The sequence below is a fragment of the Hibiscus syriacus genome, unplaced genomic scaffold (assembly GCF_006381635.1).
Source record: "Hibiscus syriacus cultivar Baekdansim isolate YM2019G1 unplaced genomic scaffold, ASM638163v2 tig00110575_pilon, whole genome shotgun sequence".
In the NCBI taxonomy this organism is placed as follows: domain Eukaryota; kingdom Viridiplantae; phylum Streptophyta; class Magnoliopsida; order Malvales; family Malvaceae; genus Hibiscus; species Hibiscus syriacus.
This window is the reverse complement of record NW_024062786.1, coordinates 379,853-403,619: the sequence shown is the minus strand read 5'-3', so window position 1 is coordinate 403,619 and position 23,767 is coordinate 379,853. Positions and strand designations below refer to the sequence as shown.

At 36.0% G+C, this 23,767-nt stretch overlaps 4 protein-coding genes and 1 long non-coding RNA gene across 6 annotated transcripts; 3 read left to right on the top strand and 2 right to left on the bottom strand.

Moving 5' to 3' along the window:
• The first annotated feature begins 6,465 nt into the window (after positions 1–6,465).
• Positions 6,466–9,762, top strand: LOC120133011 (galactinol synthase 1-like). Its single transcript, XM_039149679.1, has 4 exons — positions 6,466–6,714; positions 6,805–7,257; positions 7,340–7,511; positions 9,725–9,762. Exons 1-4 carry the CDS (start codon positions 6,499–6,501, stop codon positions 9,760–9,762), a joined length of 879 nt encoding a protein of 292 aa, XP_039005610.1. The 5' UTR covers positions 6,466–6,498.
• Positions 9,763–12,135: 2,373 nt separating this feature from the next.
• On the top strand, positions 12,136–12,591 carry LOC120133036 (pectinesterase inhibitor 5-like). The gene has a single exon (XM_039149698.1). It carries the CDS (start codon positions 12,136–12,138, stop codon positions 12,589–12,591), a length of 456 nt encoding a protein of 151 aa, XP_039005629.1.
• Positions 12,592–13,804: 1,213 nt separating this feature from the next.
• Positions 13,805–21,043, bottom strand: LOC120133048 (ADP-ribosylation factor 2-like). 2 transcript variants are annotated; one of them, XM_039149708.1, is made up of 8 exons: positions 20,981–21,043; positions 20,422–20,578; positions 20,289–20,345; positions 17,450–17,463; positions 17,137–17,256; positions 14,332–14,450; positions 14,160–14,241; positions 13,805–13,887 (listed from the first exon to the last, which is right to left on the bottom strand). In XM_039149708.1, the coding sequence occupies exons 2-8, from the start codon at positions 20,567–20,569 to the stop codon at positions 13,882–13,884; spliced, it is 546 nt and encodes a 181-aa protein (XP_039005639.1). In that variant the 5' UTR covers positions 20,570–20,578; positions 20,981–21,043; the 3' UTR covers positions 13,805–13,881. The 2 variants fall into 2 exon arrangements, with proteins under 2 accessions (XP_039005639.1, XP_039005640.1); XM_039149709.1 differs by lacking the exon at positions 20,981–21,043 and having other exon boundaries at positions 20,422–20,671.
• Positions 18,083–18,748, top strand: LOC120133049. Its single transcript, XR_005517067.1, has 3 exons — positions 18,083–18,148; positions 18,290–18,362; positions 18,649–18,748. It is a non-coding gene; the product is annotated as an uncharacterized LOC120133049 (long non-coding RNA).
• Positions 21,044–23,028: 1,985 nt separating the features above from the next.
• LOC120133014 (protein NIM1-INTERACTING 1-like) lies at positions 23,029–23,490 on the bottom strand. Its single transcript, XM_039149682.1, has one exon. The coding sequence runs from the start codon at positions 23,488–23,490 to the stop codon at positions 23,113–23,115; it is 378 nt and encodes a 125-aa protein (XP_039005613.1). The 3' UTR covers positions 23,029–23,112.
• Positions 23,491–23,767: the final 277 nt, after the last annotated feature.

The window sequence follows — 23,767 nt, the reverse complement described above, 5'->3', positions numbered from 1 at the left end:
TTGCTCTAGCCATATAATGCCGAAACCACAAGCCTACTGCAGCTCTATCTCTATCGGTGAGAGGTAGAAACTCTGTGATTCCCGTCGTCAAACGCGCCAAGCACAAGCATACGAGAGGACCACAATCCCCTCTGGCTCCCGACGATTGTTGTGGCGCGGTCTCGTCTCTGACAACTGTGACATTGAACTTCTTTGGCTTCTTGTGTCCAGAATGAGTCCAATAATTAATCCCATCCAAGAATTTAGCCAAATGAGAGCTCCATCCCTTGATCATATCTCTCAAATCAGACAGTGATATGTAATTTATCATGCTGTCATACACTATTATCTTCAGGGATGGGAGCTGAAGTTGGACGAGAAGCCAATGACGACGTTCCAAAACAGGGATAAACACCTGCAATCATAAGTAATAATTCATTTATTTGCGCACTTATTTATGAACACCTTTAAAAAATTTAAAAAATAAACACTAACTTTATCGACCTCCCACCATGCAGGATAAAGTTTAGCTTGTCCATTGCCCAACGAAAATGATTCATCTCGTTGATTCTTCAAGTGAACTGCGTGAAAAGCCGCCGGCATTATTGTATATCGCGAATTTTTTTTATTTTTCCTAAGCTTCCTTATTATTAGTAGACGTGACACCCACGCATCGATATGTTATTTTACAAAAAAATACATATATTAGTGAATTATATTAATTTTTAAAAAAATTAATCAAAATCATATATAAGACAAATATAAGACTTACCTCCCCATCGAAATAGCCACTGTCTTCAACCCCTAATAGCACACCCCACCAAGACCGATCAAGCAACAAAAACATTTCATCGTTGAGTTTGCTTATGTCAGTGTAACACCCTTGGCTCCGCTCATGTAGATAAAAATCAACTGCGGTCTTAGCCCAAAGGGTATTATCCACAATTGTTTCCGGTAGTTGTCTCCTCTCCACTTCAGATACCGGAAGGGTACTAGCCGGTAACTCATACGAGAGCCAACTCTCATCCATCATGTCCGGAACCGGTGGGGGTTTCTCAATACTTCGATATATTACCCCATGTGAATCGGACTCTGGAATGGTGGGAGGGACCTCTTCAACGATGATAGTGGCCTCTTGAACGGTGGGGGGGACTCTTGAGGGAGGATAGGGGCCTCTTGAACGATTGGAGGGGACTCTTGAGGGATGACAGGTGAGTCGGGCTTCTTCTTGCGGAGTCTTCGCACCATTGGGGTGAACGGAGACGTAATAGCACGTCCACGCCGTCTGATGCATGAACTCCATCGTGCAAGAAAAACCCGACGTAAAGCATCCACCTTATCGGGCCGCTAAAAAAAATTAATACATAAATCAGTAAATAAACAGACATGATATTAAACAAAGACAAATATGTTTCAAACTAGCATTGTATTCACCCAAGTCATTATTCTATCATAGTTCACAAAATGCTCAGATAACATTCCAGAAGTAAGCACTTATATAAACATTTAAAAGGACAACATATATAAACATTCCAGAAGAAGAATAGTTTACTTTCGCAACACGAAACTTAAAATCGCAACGCGAAAATGACTATCGCAACGCGGAAATGGCTATCGCAATGCGAAATGAAAATCGCAACGACAAAATCGCAACGCGAAACACAAATCGCATTGCGATTTCGCGTTGCGATTTTGTCGTTGCGATTTTCATTTCGCATTGCGATAGCCATTTCAGCGTTGCGATAGTCATTTTCGTGTTGCGAAAGTAAACTATTCTTCTTCTGCAAATTGAAACTTGAATGGATTGCATTACTTCAACCAAAAGACAAAAACAAAACCAAAAACAAATACTAACAAAAACAGTTTAGCAGTATTGGTAGCAACCGAATGAATTACGAGTATGAAAAATCTTAAACTTACCTCGTTGCGTAGAGTATGAACCTCATTCTGCAACGATGTTACCATCTCACGTAGAGCGGCTACCTCACCGCGTAATGTAGACACCTCAACACGCCATGCACCATCGTCTTTGCGTAAAGTACCGACCTCCTCACGCAAGGCATTAACCTCATCACGTAACTCCCCTAACTCATCCCGTTGAGGTGGAGGTGGAGAACAGGGAGATAAACGTCGTGGCATCTTTGCCGGTCGCCTATATTGCGGTGATGGTGGAGAAGAGGCTCGATGATGTGACAGAATAGGCGATGGTTGTCGTTATGGAGGTGTATAGTCGGGTCGATCAGATGATGGCTCTGGGTGAGGTGATAGCTCTGGGCGAGGTGATGGCTCCTGAAGTGGAGGCTGCTCATCAACCGTTCCATCAAAAAAACGCTTACTAGCTTGCCACCAATCAGTGGCAAGCTCAGCTTCCGTGGGTGTCATCCTCTGTAGAGGAGTGTTGGCCTCTTAACAATATAAAAGCTCAAACAAAGTTAAACGTGTACTAGTAATAACTTGTTTATAAACATATGGTAGTATTTATGTTAACTTACATTATTTATTGTCGTATACTGTAGTAAATCTTCCCATTGCAAGGTCCGTTTCCTCTTCCAGGAAATAGCCCTGGGAATATCATTTGAAGTTTTTATTGCATATGTCTTCATGGCGGGAAAGGCCTCAAATATCCAAATCTACAAACAATATAATAACAAACATTAGTAATTGTTAAATAATTACTTATAATTTTGGAAACATTATATAAAAATTCTTACCTTAAAGGCCCAAATAAAGCCTGTCAAAGTGTATTTGGAACCATCGCCATGCAAACTTTTTCGATCATCCAAGGCAGACGATAACTTATTCCATGTAGCTTTCCATAAATACGAGCCCCACAGAAACAAGTTCCACGCATTTAGGTCTTCTACCAATTTGATTAGATCATTTGGAATAGGTTGTCTGGCCTCTCTGCCTAAAAAGCCGGCATGCAAAAGAATTAGAAGGCATACTCAGACAACGTCGATGTCATCCATCCGAGTAAAACCATCTTTCTTATTCAACAATCTTGTCAGGTCTTCTACGTGTAGATTCGACCTCTCCAGCTCAAGAAAAACCCGGGATAGCCATGATGGGCGGGTAATGTGTCTAGTGTACCGACCTACATCATCGTGTCCGAAGCGTAGACCGGTGATTAAACAAAACTCCTCCCGCCCAAAACACGTATACGCTGGTGGAAAATCAAACCATATCTCTTCATCACGACGTTGTATAGTCTCTGGTAGATCGCTAGTCATGGTTTGAAGAAACAAGTGTGTCAACATCGCATCTCCACCGGGATATTGTACTTTCAGCCATGGCCCGAAGCATGTATCCTCAAACATTTTTCTTTGTGCAGGTGAAAGCTTCGACGCAATTGTTTTGGCCAGGCTAACTTTATTTCTTAAGGTCAATTGAGCCAAATAAAAGTTCTACAAAAACAATAAACATACTAAGTTAGATATACCAAAAACTACACTGTGAAGATATACCAAAAACAATAATAAACATAAAGAGTAGTAGTTTATTCTTCAAACTTAAATTTGCAACATTGTGAATTTCGTATTTGTCTTTGTTTTTTGGTTGAAGTAATGCAATTCATTCAAGTTTCAATTTGCAGAAGAAGAATAGTTTCTGAAAATGAAAATCGCAACACGAAAATGACTATCGCAACGCGAATTTGACTATCGCAACGAGAGAATCGCAACGCGAAACTAAAATCGCGTTGCGATTTGCATTTCGCGTTGCGATTCTCGGTTGATTTAATAAGCAATCTAAGTGAAATGGTTAATCTATTATTGAAATTACCAGTAAACTTATCATCAATTTCAATATGAAAAACCTAATAATAATGCAAAAATTTCAAAAAGAAAATAATTAAAAAAACTAACCCTCGTTGGTTGATTTGGTTGATTTTCCATTTCTGATTGTGAGGGTGGCTCTGAGAGATGGAGATAGACGGATTTCGCCGGAGATGGGGACGGATTTCGTCGGAGATGGGTGAGAGAGTGAGAGATGGAGATGGGACTGAGTTGTGATTTTAGGTTTTAGGTTATGAGTTGCGATTACGGGATATACTGTGGACGGTTCAGTGTTCCAATATATTAATATTCGTGTTTAGAATTTAAAAATAAAATACTTGGCCAGGATACTAATGGCGCTTTGAAAATCGCATTGCGATTATGTATTATCGCATTGCGAAAGTCAGAATCGCGTTGCGAAAGTCAGTATCTCGTTGCGATTTTGTATTATCGCATTGCGATAGTAAGTATCGCATTGCGATAGTCAGTATCGCATTGCGATTTTCCCAATTCGCGTTGCGATTTACTTATTCGCATTGCGAATTGGGAAAATCGCAACGACACTGTAGACCATCGCAACGCGATTTTCAACTATCGCAACGCGAAATGCAACGCGAATTTGCGATAATGGAGATCGCGTTGCGAATTAGCGATCGCATTACGATTTTGTTGGTCATTTTGGCAAATCCGGAAAAAGTTGGTTAAAATCGTATATTATATGGGGATTTTGGTCACTGAGGCGATTTTCTCAAATTTTAATTCCCTCTCCTGCTGAAATTGTACGTTGTAAAAATTATGCCTTATAGTGTTGGCCTTAAGCCCAGTAACTAGAGCTGTAAATGAGATAAGAAAGATCGCGAGCTACTCGAGATCGACTCGGTCAAGGCTCGATAAATACTCAGATTGAATGGACTCGACTCGAATTCTTAACGAGCCGAAATGAGCTACTTGATACTCGACTCGAAAAGCTCGTGAGCAGCTCGAAAATATAATATATTAATATTTTTTAAAAAAAAATAAATTATTAATAATATTAATATTTATGTGTTGATTTTTTTAAAAAAAAATACAATAACACTTTCATGTATTTAAGGTTCATGTTCGAATTTGAGTTTAAAGCTTCAATTTAGTTAAGTTTAAGATTTTTTTTCTCTTTATTTCGAGTTTTTTCGAGCTGCTCACGAGCTTCAGTTAAAGATTTCGAGTTCGAGTTGAGCTTAAAAATTTTAAGCTCGCGAGTTTTATAGTCGAATCGAGCTCCATTTCAAAGTTTTCGAGTCGAGTCGAGCTCAGTAATACTCGAACTCAACTTGACTCGTTTACACCCTTACCGATAACGAAGCATGGTTGGTTGCACTTGTCTTTTATAATTTATTGTCAAGAATTTCGTTTTCCATATGTATCAGAAAAGTAAGATTTAGATTGCTCATTTTTTGCCATCAATTTATTAATAATTATGTAACTAAATAAAAACGTATCCACTAATCCTGGATTTGTGATTGAATCCGTATGACCACGACCATTCAAACTCATTTATTTACCATCATTTCGATTTAAATTTAAGGCACAAATCCGTGACCCACACTTAACCAAACATACAAGGACCTTCTAGCGTCTTCCTTTGCAATTTAAGGCACACATTCCACATCACCGGACCCGTGATTAAATATTGGGTAAACTACACGTTTAGTATATTATCACTTTTGTTCCATTTAAGATCATACTTAACATTATGTTTTGATTTTATTTTGGTTTCGTCATTAAAAAATTAATAGATTTGATGACATTATAATTTTTAAAAGTTTTCAATGTTGACATGACTAGGGATGGCAAACGGGTACAATTTTATAGATTTCGTATCGTACCTACTCTAATTGATGCGGGGATGGGTATAACTTTAGTAGGTAGTGGGCGGGTGTGGATTTAGAAAGTGTACCCGTCGCGGGAAGTGGGCGGGTGATGGGTTTGAGACTTTACTCGCCCCGCCTCCGCCCGCCCCATATTCGTCAGCCCCACGTCCTCCCGCAAACTAAATACCCATTAAATTTTGGACCATTATGAATTTAGGTATAATTTTAGAGGCTAATTCTTAATATTGTATAAGATATAACTTATAATTTAACTAAATATTAGGTATAATTTTAGAGAATAATATTATGCTTCTTAATGGTCGTGTTTGTTTTATGTTCGTTGCTTATGTATAACTTAAGGTTACTGTCAGGCGGGTCTAGTCGGGTACGTCTCCAATTGGGTAATGGGTGTGGGGATGAATTTGAGAATTTACCCGCGTGGGCGGGTGTGAATTTGAAAAATTTTACCCATAATGAGTGGTGGATTTGAAAAATATTAGATGAGTATAGGGACAGAGGATAGGATATCCACACCCGACCCACTCGTTTGCCATCCCTAGACATGATATTACCTTATAGACACGTCAATGTCACCATTGATTTTTTAACAATGGATGACCAAAATGAAACAAAAATATAATGTTAGATATAATTTTGAACAAAAATTAATTGAGTGACACGAATGGAACAATAATGATAATAGGTGTACTAAACATGTAGTTTGCCCAAATATATTTTGCATTACTGTCTGAGCTTTCTATTTAAATTTTAAACAACTGCCACCATCCCCTTCTGTTAACAAAGAAAGAAAAAAACATCGCCTTAAGAGCTCTCTTCAGTTCTAATTTATAGTTCTCCTCCTCACAGTTTCTCTCCTTCCATTAAGCTTCATTTTCATGCCTCCTGAATTGGTTCCATCCGCTGATAAAACCAACGTTTTCGCTAAACCGGTCACCTTGCGCAACCGTGCTTACGTCACTTTCTTGGCCGGAAATGGGGACTACGTGAAAGGCGTCGTAGGGTTAGCTAATGGGTTAAGGAAGGTGAAAGCGGCGTACCCTTTAGCTCTGGCTTACTACGTAATCAATTATTCCAAGCTCCGTATTTGGGAGGTACCTCTGTTTGCTACCATCAAACCTGGTAACACGTGTCGTCCTCCCATGCATGTGACATGTACTTATGTTTTAATGTGCTGCTTGCAGTTTGTGGAGTACAGTAAGATGATATACCTTGACGGCGACATTCAGGTGTACGACAACATCGATCGCTTGTTCGATTTGGCCGACGGGAATTTCTACGTAGTAATGGACTGTTTCTGTGAGAAAACATGGAGCCACACACCACAATACAAGATCGGGTACTGCCAACAGTGTCCCGACAAGGTGAAGTGGCCTGCCAAGTTGGGCAATCCTCCTCCTCTTTACTTCAATGACGGAATGTTCGTGTTCGAGCCCAGCCTTACGAACTATGAATCTCTGTTGAAGACTCTGGAAATCACAATCCCAACCCCATTCGCGGAGCAGGACTTTTTGAACATGTTCTTTAAGGACATTTACAAGCCAATTCCTTTGATTTACAACCGTGTTCTTTCCATGTTACGGCGTCATCCCGAGAATGTGGAGCTTGAAAAAGTTAAAGTTGTTCACTATTGTGCAGCGGAGAGTAGCATTTTTTTTGGGGGGGGGGGGGTTTAATGTTGGATTATGTGTTGATTGCTGATGGTGTTGTTGGATTAAGCAGGGATCAAAGCCTTGGAGGTATGCAGGGAAAGAAGACATCAAGATGCTTGATCAGAAATGGTGGGACATTTACAACGACGACTCACTTGATTTCAAGGAACCCACCGTTGGTGAAGCAGAGACGGAGCCCGTTAATCTGCAACCCTTCCTGGTTGCTCTCTCAGAAGCCGGTTTTGTTAGGAAATAAACGAGTAACAAGTAATTTTCCTATAACCAGATTAGTGAGAATACAAAATAAAAGCGGAAAAATAATACTCAAAAAATTGATAACGGAGTTCAGCCAATTGTGCTTACGTCTCCGGACTACTGCAGATCTTTTACTAAAGAAAAAAAATTACAGGTGTTTACAAAACACACTTGAGAGATAACTGGAAGATTTTGGGATGATTTTGAAGCTAAATGAGCTAGGGTATTTATAGTTGAAGCTTAAGGACTAATCTTATAAATACCCTAAAGAGTGCAATGGCTAAAAAATAATTAACCCAATTTTAATTTCAATAAAATATTGGGGCACCGAATTCGGTGCCCCTTTTGCTGAAAACTCTAGCCTTTTATTGAAAAAAACATAGGCGGTGCCCCCCTTGTCAGCCGCAATTCTTGACTTCTCCAACAATCTCCCACTTGAAGATTGATTTTAATCTGTCTTCACACCTCGATCAATGCAGCAACATTTCTGGTCTTGTTACTCTAGCATGCCAACTAAAGCTGAACACAGCTTCAGTTTGTCCGTGGTCACCGTCTTTGTCAACATGTCTGCCGGATTTTGAGCTCCACTAATCTTTTCAAGTTTCAAAATCCCATCTTCCAGAAGAGACCGGATAAAATGATATCTCAATTGTATATGCTTTGTCCTGAAATGAAAAGACGGATTCTTTGCTAGATGGATAGCACTTTGACTATCGCAGTACAAGACATTATTTTCTTGTTTCTTGCCTAACTCTTCCAAGAAACTTTGGAGTCAGACCATCTCTTTGCTGGCTTCCGTAACAGCGACATATTCTGCTTCAGTTGTGGAGAGAGCAACTATCTTCTGTAGTTGAGAAACCCAACTCATTGCAGTTCCTCCTAGAGTATAGACATACCATGTAGTGCTCTTTCTGATGTCAATATTTCCGGCTAAGTCAGCATCTACATAGTCTGTCAGTATAGTATCTCCACCTTTGAAACAAAGTGCTTTGTTTGTAGTACCCCGCAGATATCTGAGGATCCATTTGACTGCTTCCCAGTGTATTTTGACCGGATTATTCATGTACCTGCTAACAGCTCCCACTGCATGAGCAATATATGGTCTAGTACAAACCATGGCATACATCAGACTTCCAATTGCTGAGGCATACGACACTTTTACCATGTGTGCACGTTCTTCCTCCGTCTTTGGTGACTGTTCTTTGGAGAGTCTAAAATGAACACCTAAAAGTGTACTTACTGGTTTAGCATCTTGCATGTTGAATCTGGAGAGTACTTTGTTGATGTACTCAGCTTGTGATAACATCAAAGTCCCCGACTTTATGTCTCTCTTGATCCTCATCCCAAGAATCTGCTTTGCAGCGCTCAGATCTTTCATTGCAAACTGCTTCGACAATTTTTGCTTCAAGTTTATAATCTCTTGCATGTCTGAGCCTGCAACGAGCATGTCATCAACATACAACAATAAAATAATGAAGCTGTTGTCGAACCTCTTGATGTAGCAACAATGATCTGCTTGGCATATGGTAAAACCACTGCTACTCATGAAACTATCGAACTTCTTGTACCACTGTCTAGGAGCTTGTTTTAAACCATACAAGCTCTTCTTCAACCTGCATACAAGGTTTTTCTTGCATGCCTCTATGAAGCCTTCTGGCTACCTCATATAGATTTCTTCCTCCAAATCACCATGAAGGAAAGCTGTCTTTACATCTAACTGCTCAAGATGTAAATTCTCTGCAGCTACAATTTTTAACACCAGTCTGATTGTAAACGAGTAACAAATAATTTCCCTATAGCCAGATTAGTGAGAATACAAAATAAAAGTGGAAAAATAATACTCGAAAAATTTATAACAGAGTTCAGCCAATTGTGCTTACGTCTCTGGACTGCTACAGATCTTTTACTAAAGAAAAAAAATTACAGGTGTTTACAAAACACACTTGAGAGATAACTGGAAGATTTTGGGATGATTTTGAAACTAAATGAGCCAGGGTATTTATAGTTGAAGCTTAAGGACTAATCTTGTAAATACCCAAAAGAGTGCAGTGGCTAAAAAATAATTAACCCAAATTTAATTTCAATAAAATATTGGGGCACCGAATTCGGTGCCCCTTTTGCTGAAAACTCTAGCCTTTTATTGAAAAAAACATAGGCGGTGCCCCATGTCAGCCTCAATTCTTGACTTCTCCAACAGGTTCAGTCCACTTCGTGGCTGCTCCATCGGCGGCGTAAATATGGCCGGCTCTCTTTTATAACGACGATAAAAATAGCCTCAAGTTGTAAAAAAAGTATTATTGTCAGAATCGGGAAAGGTTGTTCTCGAAGAGAGGTTGAAGGATTGTTAAAATCTTCTAGGTTTGTTTCAATTATTAATTACTATGTTTCTTTTTTTCTTTTGGGTTGATGAAAGTTGAGTGCCAACTTGACGTGTGGGGTCAAGATTTGGATGGTATGATGAAGATTCATAAGTAAAGATATATATTGTAAAACACATCAACATTATCTCATGACCCTCCATAACACGAATTATCCAAACTTGATCAGCATTAGATGATTTTATTATACAAATGGTAAATAAAGTAATTTACTAAACAAACAAGCTATAAATTAGATATTATCACTAACTTAGAGAAAAATATACCTTTGTTAAGTTGATACTTGATAATTTGGGAGAGAAATCATTGAAAAATTATATAGAAATAAAATTATGTTGAAAAGATTAGAGATGAGGACGGATGTCGTCGGAATTGAGACTGATGTCGCCGGAGAGAGTGAGAGATAGAGATGGACTGAGTTGTGATTTAGGGGGTTAGGTTATGAGTTGTTACTACTACTTAGTTTATATACCCAAAATATTTGTGTTGCGAAATTAAAAGCTGAGTTGCGAAATTTAAATTCGCGTTGCAAAAACGAAATTCGTGTTGCGAAATTTAAACCCGCGTTGCGAATTAGAAAATCTTGTTGCGAAAAGGAAACTCGTGTTGCGAATTTAAAAATCGAGTTGCGAAAAAGAAATTCGTGTTGCGAAATTGTCAAATTCGAGTTGCGAATTCGGAAATTGTGTTGCGAAATTAGCTTTCGTGTTGCGAATTTAAAATTGAGTTAGGAATTCGTTGGTTATTTTTGGAAATCCAAAAAAAGTTAGTTAAAATCGTATATTATAAGGTGTTTTCGGTCACTCAAGTTATTTTATCTTTCACAAAAGAATCTTGTGTCAGTGGAAATTGGGAATTGTAATCTTAATTTTGCAGCAATTGTTACATGAGTATATAAAATAAGATGGTAGAGGTGAATATTTGATTGAATCTAGCTGTATATTTATAAATTTTAAGATAATAGTTTATATCTATCAAAAATAAAAAAATTTACATTCTTTTTCTCACATTTTAATTAATTCGGATTGATTTGCATCGTACATAGAGTTTTTTACATACATAAAATATATAAACTTGAAACATTGATCAAACGATATCATGTTGCTTACCATTTAAACTCATCTATGTTGACCAAAAAAAAGTACTTCAAGAGTTAGATCAATAATTCAATAATAAAATTAATTACCACAAGATGATAAATCTACCCTAAAAGTAGAAAAATTATATTAGTAAAATTGAAACATGTTACAAAAAAAATATTCAATAATTTTCATAAAAACAAGAAAATCTATTAAATAGAAATAATTAAAAAGTTTATATATACAAAATAGATATGTGAAATAACTTTTGAAGGGATATAATAAAGAAGAAAAAGAGAAAGTGAAGGTGTAGTACCCTCGTAATTTTTATGTTAAAATTAGAAGTTGTCGTGTTTTATAAAATTTCAAATTTTAGGCTTTTTATAAATTTTATTTCGTAATATTCAAGCTCTTGTTGACTTGATTAGTAGATCATTTGAACTTCTTCCACCCTCTTCTAAAATCCTTTTTTACCCTTCCCTACTCCTCCACTTTTAAGCCTAAAGCTTTACTAAATGCTTCAACTTTATGTAGTTATCCTGTCATCCAGTTGTAAGAAGATAAGTTTCTTCTTGAAATTTGGGAGTTAATTGAAAGAACCAAATTGAATTTAAATCTGAAATTCCGAGGACTAATTTGAATAAATATCAAAACTGGTGGCTTAATGGAAAACTTTGCCAGATTAGGGACCTTATTGAATGTGGATGAATATTAGAAGTTCACTCTGAGAGCTTTAAACCTCTGCAGGGACGAGTGGTATAATTTTCTATTTTGGGTAGCAAGCTGAAAAGAAAGAAAAACGTGTAAACAGGGAAGGCTGGCCTCTGGCAACCCTGGACTGGAGGCTCAATTTGTAATCAAATGGATTTTGTGTTGTTTTTGCATTTAAGTGAAACCCCAAGTAAATAAGTGGTTTTTCAGTCAGAATTCGACCCTTGAAAACAAGATTATGTCGTGTTTCATTTTAAGATTAATCTGTCTTTAATAAAAACCTTAAAGCCTTTATGTTATCTTTTTCAATAAAGAACTTGAACATTGTGTACGTTCACGTAGGAATTCCAAACAAAATCTTGTTCATTTCGCCACCACCTTATACACATGTATACTTCTCATGTTCACGAAGTTTTCATATTGAAAAAAAATCACTAAAAATGGCTTATCTCCATTCCCTTACCATCCTTTTCCTAGCCTGTATCTTAATTGTCTGCACTGCTAATAGAGCATTGATTGACAGCATCTTTAGAGACTCCCAAGACTCTAATTTCTGCATTTCTATCTTCGAAAACTATCCTCGCTCAGAGAAAGCCGATTTGCATGGTCTTGCACTCATCGCTACTTCGAACACGATTATTCAAATCCAAGACACGGTGAGTCAAATCCCCGCCATGCTTTCACAAACTAAAGATCCGCTTGGGAAGAACCGACTGATGGTTTGTCAATCCGATTACAATAAATCGCATGGAAAGTTTCAGAGTACGTTCAGTTCTACGTCCAGGAATGCATATTGGGACGCTATAAACAATGTTAGGAATGGAACTAATGCTGTGATCGATTGTCACCACCACCCATTGATCAATCGTCACCTTACCGGTACCCAAAATTCCTAAATTTAAAATCTCCAATTCCCAATTTCAGTTATAGTTGGCAACAATCTTGGACTATCATCGTCACCGCCAAATGGTTGGGTTTTGATCAGAATTGCATGGTGAAGGCAATGTGACTTATGAATGTCGAAATCTGTCAGAATCGATGAAGAAACACGACAGTATCCGACGAATCTTTGAACATTTCTCTACGAAAAACAGTGACATATTACGACGAAAGATCAACAGGGATTTGATCGGGTCGACATCAGTGTTGATGACCATGACTATTGGCCGGCCTATGGCTATGCAAGGGGAAAAGGGAAAGGGGGAGAGGGGAGGGAGCACAGGAGCTGTTGTTTGTTTTTTTTTTAAATATTTTTTTGATCTTTAAAATTATCAGAACGTGAAATGTGTGATTTAAAGGGAATTTTTAACGACGGTTAATGTCCGGGCACCTAAAATTAAAAATATAACGTTTGAAACATTGAACACTTATTTTTAACGAAATTTTTTGACACTTCAAACGTTTTTCAAGACATACTTTGAACACTTCTTTTTGTATTAAGCCAAAAGAAAACAAATTGAGAGGGTTAGAAGTTGTAATTTAATAAGTGTGGTATTTTATGAGAAGAGATGTTATATTGTTTTACATTTCTTTTGTTTCTGCTCTCTAAAATTATTATGCTGAATTCGTTTTTACTCTAATATTTAAAAAGCTGTCCTTTTTATTTGACCAAGGAACAATTTGATACTTGGAATTAATTTCTAGGTGATTTAATTCTTCTATTGCGTTTGATTCTCTAACATATGTGTGTTATATAAAAACTTGATTTAGAAAGTGTGAAAAATGATAAGTAAATGAAGATATATCTATCAGTTGAGTATTGTTTGATAAAGGGAGTAATACTAAATTCCCAATTGCATCTGGAACTGATTGTCCCAGCGGATTGGAAGAAACTGACATTTTAAGCATTTTCGTTAAGTGCGGAGCTATAGGTGTATCTGATTTCTCCTGTTTTGTTTAATATCTTTATATTTCTCCTGTTTATTGAACAAGCTAACCTTCAATTACCAACAAGGAAAGAACTTTCCCAAACTTGGGGAATTTTTTTCAGCTATCTGTATAATACCAGCAAGAAAACCCAGAATTTATCAATTATTTTTAGACTACATATAATAAATTATTTTTAGACTACATATAATAAATGGCAATGTTTGCAAGAAACAAAAGAACATGGGGAAAAACAAAACTCTTGAACGGGATAAAACATCCAGGACAGCAGATTGTGCCTGACAACTCAATTATGCCATCTATGCCTGCAGATTGTGTATATGAATATCAGCATTAAAATTGGGGTTGAGATGTACTCCGTTATTATTTTGTCCATTACTTTCCTATCCATTAATCATTATCATACTTATGTGTAGGACTCGCCTATTGATTGCGTAGATCATGCTTATGAACAGTGGTGATGGTGATTAAGTTTGAATTGGATAGTAATAGATGGGAGCTTGACCCAACAAATAGAAGGAAGGAGAAACTGAAGAAACCGAAATGGATATTTCACGTTTAAATGCAAGTAGCTTACCTTGTTCGCAATGTTGTTTGAGAGCCAGTCCAGTCCCTCGTACAAACCTTCACCAGAAGTGGCACATGTGCTCTGGATGTACCTGCAAAAAGGGAATTATGCAAAGGGTTAAATCCAGATCCAAAAATACAGACACCATCAGAGAACGCAAGAGAGAATGGGTTCATCTTACCAGTGGCGCTTGCGGAGAGATTGAAGGCCAAGCTTGTCGGTAATCTCAGCAACATTCATTGCGTTTGGAAGATCTTGCTTGTTTGCAAATACTAGCAGGACAACATCCCTCAACTCATCCTCTCAATGCACATAAAACAACTTTTTAGAGTCCATTAGAACACTACTACAGCAAAACTATTCTATAGCGGCGTTTGGAGAGAAAACGCCACAAAAGTAAAACATATAGCAGCGTTTGCAATCCAAACGCCACAAATTGAGACTTTAGCGGCGTTTTTTGTGCAAATGCTGCAATAGAGTAGAAATATAGCGACTTTTTTGGTAAAAACGCAGTCATAGGGTGGTATATAGTGGTGTTTTTCCAACAAACATCGCAATTAAGAATAGTTTTGCGTCGTTTTTAGACAAACGCCACAGAAGGGTTAATCAATAGCGGCGTTTATAGTAAAAACGTCGCAATAGAGTAGACATTTAGCGGCGTTTTAGCCCAAACGCCGCAATAGAGTGTTAATGTAGCGGCGTTTATACCACAAACGCCACAATATATTGGTAAATTAGTGGCGTTTATATCTAAAACGCCGCAATATGGTTGTTTAAGTGGCATTTTTTATATAAACGCCGCAAAAAATATGTGATATAGTGGCTTTTTAAAAACGTCGTAAAATGTTAAATATATTGTCCTCCATTTTCTCCCACCCGAAACCTAAAACTATTTCAACTTTTCTTCCCTCACAGTTTCTTCTCTGGTACAACAACGACCATCACACGATTCCAAGTGACGTCGTCTTTTGTCTGTCCCGACGACCAAATCGACCCTCTCACTGACGAACTATAACACAATTCCACGATTTGATCCCTTTTATCACTAATGATCTTTTTCATTTTGTTTTGGTTGGTATATATTCTGAAAATGGGGAAAACCCAGAAAGCTATCGTATTTGAGAGAAAAAAAAACAGGTGTTGCCTTGAGTAAGAGAAATTATCGTCGGAATGTCTACGTGGCGAATTTGCTCTGACGATGGATCAAATTATCGTTGGGAGGCTATCGGTCTGGTCTCGCCGTCAAAACTCGATGATGACTCGAAAGAAACTCATATTACTCCATACCCTTCCATGACCGATCTCCTACTTGAAGGTAATAATCTATGAATCTTTATGCCGCTATATTTCCCTTTTTGTACGCTCACTCAAATTTCATAGATCGTACGCATGTAGGATGTTCGAAGCTTATTGAGAACAATCATAGAGGAATGGATAAATACCCTATGTTTAGAACCGAATTTGGTAAATCTGCGGTGTTGAAAGAATCTTCAATTGCAAAAGCAGTATCGATCCTCAATGAAGACGATATTGTCTCTACTGTTACTCCAAGTAAACGTTTATATCATCTATTTAAATTTATTTTAATGTTTGATTCAATCCCCAAGACACCTCCAATCAAGTTTCATACTGTAAGTGGAGGGTCGTTATCTGTTTCAAGTGAAGCATTGAAGCGCGCAAGGAGTCTTCTTGGTACATTATGGTACATTGTAGGAAAATACATCCGGTTCTAAAGTTGGTCGAATCCAACTATTTGACATGACACATACGAAGAAGGATGACACTCCTATGACTGCTGAAGCTGTAGAAATTATGGTACATTTATTAGGTAGATGTTTTAAATTTACCTGACTTTATTTATATTTGTACCATGACATTTTTATTTTAATTATTTATTCACCTTATTTTTAAGAAAAATTGAGGGAGAAAATGGCAGAGTATCACGCTACTGGTTCGAGTGAAGGTCTTGTTAATGATGATGACATTGAAAACTGAGCTATTAATGACGTTTTGGGTTCTGAAAGATATGGTTGGGTGCGCTGTCAATGATCATTTGTTACTCTCACCAAATATTTTGGATACAGTTCATCACAGTACATGTCATCACAATCTCAATCTTCTCAATTAGAAGTTAGTCGTTTAAAACAAAAGTTGGCTGATATGGATCAACAAATGGCTAACATGAAAGCAAAAAATGAAGCAAGGGAAGCAGCGGCAGCACAGAGAGAAGCAGCATATCATCAGAGATGTGAAGAATTTTAAAAACGACTCAATGATATGATGCAGATGATACAAAAAACTCAACCTCAAAATCCACCATCATAGTCTCATTATGTTATCAACATGTTAATGTTACTGAACCGTGTTTAACTGAACTTATATTACGTTAACGAAAACTTTTATTTATTATATTGGATTTGATGTTGCTTGTTATGGATATAGAGTTTGATGTTATTGCTGTCATGTTTGTTGGATAATGGAATATGTTGAAAAAATAAATTTGGGGTAATCGATAATAATTTTTTAATTGGTTAAATTATGTGTTATTTAACGGCGTTTGTAACGAAAATGGCGCAATATATCATACATTTAGTGGCGTTTGTATAAAAAAATGTTGCGAAATATTAACACCTATTGCGACGTTTTTTATAAAAACGCCGCTATATATCAACCTTTAGCGGCGTTTATATCCTAAAATGCCGCTAAATACCAGACCTTTAGCGACTTTTGCATAAAAAAAACACCGCTAAATCTCAACACCCTTACAAACGCCGCTACATATTGTTACCTATTGCGGCGTTTTTCGTTAACAAACGCCGCGAACTTTAGCGGCTCTATTTTCAACGACGCTTTTGCAGCGTTTGTCATAACGCCGCAGGTGTTTTTGTTGCGCTTAAAAACGCCGCAATAGGTCAAAAAACACCGCAAAAAGACAATTTTGTTGTAGAGGAACCATAAGCCATAAGAAACTCTATGCTCAAAGTACCTCATTCAACATCCTGTGCAACTCATCTCTAGTTTCAACCACACGATCACGATCATTGCTATCAACCACAAAAATAAGTCCTTGTGTGTTTTGGAAGTAATGTCTCCACAATGGTCGGATCTATATAGAAAATCATATCAAATCAACCACACTTCTCATTAGTCCAATAGATAGAAAGATCTAAGATATACCCAAACCATACGATTCAATTTTGAGTACTAAACATCCAACTTTGCGCATACCTATGGAACACCTTTGATGCCACCTATACAGTTAATAATAACATCTTTAAATGAAAGCCAAAGATGGGTACCTTGTCCTGGCCACCAACATCTAGGGGTGTAAACGAGCCGATTCGAGCTCGAGTATTGCCAAACTCGACTCGAACTCGAAAACTTTAAATGTAAGCTCGACTCGACTCGAAAACTAGCGAGCCTAAAATTTTTAAGCTCAACTCGAACTCGAAAGAAAATATTAAAACTCGACTCGAACTCGAAAATGCTCGAACTTAAAAAAAATTCAAAAACTTGACTAAAACTCGAGCTCGATTCAAGCTCGATTTAAGCTCGACAATTTAAGTTTCATTAGCTGAAACTCATGCCCTTTTATACACTCACTTTACCCCTTATTCCCCCAAGGACCACCGACGTGGATATATACCAAGCTTCTTTTCACTCTCATCTTTGATCTCTGTTTCAAAAACAAAGCTTCTTGAGGAATTTCAGTCCTTACAAACTGAAAAGCCTCTAAATTTTCATCCTTTGGGTTATTTTAGGGTTACCCTTTTGCCCACTTTGGAACTGGAACCTAGGCTTTTCCAAATCAATTTGTATGTTTTCTCGTCAAACTTTGATTAGGAAATAAAAACTGCATGCTTCGAACATTTTCATCTAAACTTGAATTTTTTTTTACTGCATGTAGATTCGTATAAACACGCAGCATGTTTACCAACGATAAAAGACAAGACGAAAGAACTGGAAAATATGGAACTTCAAGGCTCCAATATCTTCAGGTAACTTTTTTTTCCTTTTTTGTTTTCAATTCGAATATTTGGGTATCTGTATTTTACACAAGGTTTATGGGTATAAAATTTCATGTAAAGCAGCATAGAGGAAAACAATTCATTAATTCTTGTTTACCCATTTCGCTTTAGGAATTGGTGAATCAGTTTCAGAACACAACTGATGAAGGTATGCTTCATCTTTAGAGCTTCCGTCGTTGCTTATGTTCGAGACCTTTTGTCAATAATCTCCCCTTAGATTAATTGAACTTATTTTATGGGTTAATTCACTATTTTCAGTCAAACTTTCATACTTGGGGATTTAATTGCTTGTTCAGAATGAGTGAAAACAATATCAGATAATTCTGGTTTCGTAAGCTTGTTTAATACTTGTAGTTTGTTTAGAAGAATGTATCAATAATTCCTGACTTGTCAGATTTAGTGTGTTCCAATTTGCCATATTTCTCCGATTCTCTTCATAATTCTTAACTGAATGGGTACTTGTTGAACAGAAACAAAGGAGAAGATTGCTGCAAATTTGGCAAACTTTGCCTATGATCCATATAATTATTCATTCCTGCGTCAGGTTCAAATTCATGTTTTCTGTGAAATTATTTATCTCTCAAATTTGATTAGTGTGTATCAAGTACTTTTTCTGTCACATTAACATCTTACTTTCTCTCGAATTAAAGAACACTATATGCTCTCGTACTACATAATACCACAAATTTAAAAAACCTGACCTTCATTACTGTCGTATTCGTATTTTATAATCCATCATTATTTTATTTAACAATTAATTAATTCAAATTAAATATTATAAAATTTTATTAAAAATATATATAGAATTTACATTGTTAATTTTTGTATTTCAATCACATTTGTTTAAATTTTCTTATTTGTTTTAAATGTTCAGGTGTCATTAATGTTATTTTCCATATTATTTTAGCTTAAACCGAATATGATCAATTGCATATAAGACCCTGTAGTTTATGTGAAATTTGTATTTAAGTCATTGGTTTAATTCCAATTTTGTAAGTTTAATTTTATATTTAACCCTAAACCCTAACCCCTAACACAAAAACCCTAAATCTTAAAATCTAAACCCTAAACCCTAAACCCTAAACCCTAAACCCTAAACTCTAAAACCTTAAATCTTATCACATAAACTATAAACCCTAAACCCTAAACCCTAAACTTTATAATATAATTAGAAGGAATGAGGTGGCTTAGTGAAAGGAGAGAGAGTATACTTGTTTTTCTTTTGCTTTTTGGGGAACAAAAATCTAATAAGAAGCTTCAATCTTTTTTATTTCTGCTCCTCTTCTCTTCTCATACTTCTCTTTATTTACTGTTTTGATTTTCCAACTCTGCAATTATTACTTACTTTTTTTTTCAAAGTAGAATCTAGTAATGCATATATATTTGTCTTGTTTTACTTTATATGATACATGTTAGTAGTAGGGATGCTCATTTTCTCTCAAATATGATTTGATGACATTGATTTTGTTAATTAAGATATTAATGTAAGCCTAAATGAGTTTTTTCTTTCTTAATTCTTTATAAAATCGGTTACACTCTATTTTGATATATTTTTTTAAATTATTAATATTTAAATTGAATCATATTTTTTTATTATATTATATTTATTATCAAATAAAAAATAGTTATGAGGTAAGTACATATAGTATCTTGATATTAAATGCTCAAACCCTTGATATTTATGATATTTGAACTCGAAACCTCAAAATATAACAACAATTTAAAAAATTAGTTATTACAATATTATCGTTAGAAAATATTAATATATTTCATTAGAATAATTTTTTTATTAATTTAAAATAAATATAAGAATATTTATTCAAAAATAATTTTTAACCATTTTCAATTCAAGAATATTTATTCATCAATAATGTATTTTTAATATATTTTTAATAATGTAATTTTAAAAAATCTAAAATTATAATATAACATTTTTTTGAGCTGCTCACAAGTTTTTCGAGTCGAGTATCGAGTAACTCGTTTCGGCTCGTTAAGAACTCGAGTCGAGTTCGAGCTCGAGTCGAGTCCATTCGATCCGAGTATTTATCAAGCCAAGATCGAGTTGATCTCGAGTAGCTTGCGATCTGTCTCGTCTCATTTACATCCCTACCAACATCCCAAACAGTGAAGCTGATGTTCTTATATTCCACGGTCTCAACATTGAATCCTACAAAATTCTATAATATATCAGAACCTGAAACAAAAGTTATTTTGAATAAGAAATAGTGAAGAAGGCTGCTTACCAATGGTAGGAATGGTAGTGACAATCTCTCCCAATTTAAGCTTGTAAAGTATGGTGGTTTTACCAGCAGCATCAAGACCAACCATCAGAATGCGCATCACCTTCTTGGCAAAAAGCCGGCTGAATAGCTTTGTGAAAGACAACCCCATTTTTCACGTCTGCCAAACACCAAAATCCATATATAAATTTCCATAATCATAGATGGAGTTTGAAAATCAAAGTCAAAAGCTAACGTTCAGAAATCAAAACAAACATAAGATCGTACAAGCAACGATCGGAAAGTAAAGAGAGATGGATTGATCCATATATTGCGAAATATTTTTGATCCGAGAAAATGCAAACCGGAGCAATTTAACTAATAAAAGACGCTTTCCCGAGATTCTTCTAAGATGAAACTACGAAAAGGATTAAAAATTCAAGAGATTAACACAATGTTGAAACAAAAGTGGTCATTTTAAAATAAAAAAAAAAGCAGGATCTGGAGAGAGAAGCTAAATGAGACAAAAATCAAGTAACAATTGAAAATTCGTTTTGGATTTTAAGATAGAAGAGAAAGTTGCCAGAGACAAAAGCGAGCTGTTATCAAGCAACGACGAACGACGGAAAGAAGCGAAGATCTACTCTCTTTCTCTCTCGAAATCGAAGGCAATTGACGCTTGAAGCTGAACACTTAAGAGCCTTATCTATATATAGGTTGTTAACATTGATTAACACAAAGAAGCCCACTTTGGGAAGAGGAAAAAACTTGCTCTTAATGGTAGGAGACTCTAGTGGTTGCTGTTTGTTTGGGGGAGGAGTTTGCTGGGCTGTAAAGCGTTTCGTTTCAAAGGTTGGGAGCTATTGTGAAATCTGGTTAGTGTTGACTTTGATTTCGTGTCCTATCTGCTTGTGAAGATGCAGGTTGGGGTCCGGACGTTCTACCTTTGATCACTGCTGATTCCAGTAGTGATCGTTTTTGTGTGCATACGGAAGCTTCGTTTGTGGGGTGTTTATTTCTGTTTCTGGTGCTGTGCTTTGTTGGCTGGGTTAGCTGGGTAGTCTTGAAATGCTATTGTTCTCTGGATTTATGCTTCTGTCCTTGGCCGAGTTTTTAGAGCTTCAAGTCCTTCCTTATACATTGGATTTGTTTCAGCAAGTGAGTTTCGCTTTGTCTCAATGCTTGGAGTCGTTCAAGATCTGGTTGCTGTCAATGTATAGTTAGAGGTGTTGGTTCATTCCGTTGGTTTTGCTGTCTGTGGTTATTCCCCTATTTAGTTTCTTTTTATGGTTTGTTGGGATGGCTTTGTTGGTTTGTTAGGGGGATTGTTGATTTGTTAAGGGATTGTTGTAGGACTGGGGAATGAATTGTGTGTTGTAAGTCTTTGTGTTTTAGATTCTTACCACATTAATATACATTCTTCTTACTCTATATAAGATTAAAGATATTTTTTAACGAGATTCTTGAGGTGATTTACTTTATAATCTTTCTCTATAAAATTAACATCTTCTAATAAAAAAAACTCAAAGAAGCCACAAGGAAAATTGGACGAGCTATTAAGCCTATTCGCTAGGAGATACTTTGCTTTGATTGGACCCAAAATCATCATTGTCTAAATATGATGGACCTGAGCGTAAACAATGGCTTTAATCTTTAAATCATATTTAGAAATTACTATATAATTACAAATTGAAGTAATGATAAATTATATTTTAGACTAAAGTAAACGTATTATAATATACTATTTTATTGAGTTTGTTAACTACTAAAAATTATAAAGTGATTATTCATAAGTTTTATGTTCGTCTTTTTCGTTAAAAATTTAATGATGATGTGAGTTGAATATTAACATATTGATTGGGAGATGATAAAAATGATCTCAAAATTTCAAACGACTATCATATCTCAATTAATATGTTAACGTTCAACTTGAACGATCGTTAATTTTTAGCGAAAAATGATAATTTTGAAATATACTAATAATCAAGTGATCATTTTATAACTTTTAATAGTTAAGGGACTCAATAAAGTAATATCATATAATCGAAAAATTATTTTAAAACTTTTAATAGTTTAATAACTCCATAAAGTAATACATCATAGTCAATGGATCGTTTGTGTACTTTACCTTATATTTTAAATCTTGAAATATTATATCATTGTACTAACACTTAAAAATAACGATAATGTGTATAAACATCACTAAAATATGATTTTATCATATTTTAGTCTATATTAAGATCAATTTAGATGATCTTTAATATTTTAATATTAAAAAATAAATTTAAAACATATAATTAATAATTATTTTATAAATTTTTTATAATTAAAATATTTAATAAAATAACATCATATAGAAATAATATTTATGTACTTTATGTATCATTTAATAGGAAACGAAGTATATGCATGAAAATATCCGTCACGTGGTGAGAGGGCCCCAATATTACTGATACCACAGAAAAAATTCAAAAAAGAAAAATGCCGTCGGCAACAAACAAAACAATTGCCCTTGGTCTTCACGGTGCAGTGATTTGATCAGATCTGAAAGCTTGTCTCTCAATTTGAATTACCATTGATTTAATTTCAAAACAGCAAAAATCACTGTATTCACCTACCTTAACCGAGAGATTCGAGATCGAAACATTGATAATTAAGATGAACAATATAATACAAGATTAAACTCCATTAACTCATTTTTTGAACAATAAAAATTTAAACTGAACCAGACGAAAGGGTGAGATTAAGATCCAAACCATCATCGTCATCATGTTTTTTCTTGTCTTCTTTCTTGTTGTATGGAGTTGGAAAGACGACGAGCGGCCTTCGAAACTCAAATTCTGAAGTGAAGTCTTCCCATTCAAATCTCGGAACCCAACTCGATCGCTCATCGTTACCCAACTTACTTGCCTTGCTCTTCTTCATCTTCTTATTTATATCCTCCTCGTGATCTCTTTGTCTCAGCTCGTGTTTTCGCTTATTACGCGCCTCGCGATAACTCCTTAGCAGCGCAAAAAACTGCACCATTTTCTGATCCTCTTGCTCCTCACCATCACCTTCACCATTCGAAACATGATTTCTCTCCGTCGCCATGTCAAAGAAGTTGTACGAGTTTTTCTGGTGACGAGCTGGTTCATATTTATACAAGTTTGGAAATAGAAAATTAAGGGATCCTCCTAAAAGACCGACATGCCCCGCCGGCGCTAAACTCATCTTGCGTCATCTAGAAGGGCAGAAGAGTAAGATAAGATTAGCGACTTGTGAAATCACGAGTTGCGTCAGTTTTTTCTTTATTTTGAGGAAAGAGTTGCGTCAGTTAATGACGCACTGACGCGGGTGGGGGATTGATTGCAGGGGAAACGAACTGGGT

Coding starts and splice junctions, on each gene's coding strand:
- LOC120133011 (XM_039149679.1), top strand. CDS start 6,499: ATGCCTCCTGAATTGGTTCCATCCGCTGATAAAACCAACGTTTTCGCT. Junction 7,258..7,339: donor AAGTTGTTCACTATTGTGCA/GCGGAGAGTAGC, acceptor TGTTGGATTAAG/CAGGGATCAAAGCCTTGGAG. Junction 7,512..9,724: donor GGTTGCTCTCTCAGAAGCCG/GTTTTGTTAGGA, acceptor CTTCTCCAACAG/GTTCAGTCCACTTCGTGGCT.
- LOC120133036 (XM_039149698.1), top strand. CDS start 12,136: ATGGCTTATCTCCATTCCCTTACCATCCTTTTCCTAGCCTGTATCTTA.
- LOC120133048 (XM_039149708.1), bottom strand. CDS start 20,569: ATGGGGTTGTCTTTCACAAAGCTATTCAGCCGGCTTTTTGCCAAGAAG. Junction 14,451..17,136: donor TGCACAGGATGTTGAATGAG/GTACTTTGAGCA, acceptor GTGCATTGAGAG/GATGAGTTGAGGGATGTTGT. Junction 14,242..14,331: donor TCTCTCCGCAAGCGCCACTG/GTAAGATGAACC, acceptor CCCTTTTTGCAG/GTACATCCAGAGCACATGTG.
- LOC120133014 (XM_039149682.1), bottom strand. CDS start 23,490: ATGGCGACGGAGAGAAATCATGTTTCGAATGGTGAAGGTGATGGTGAG.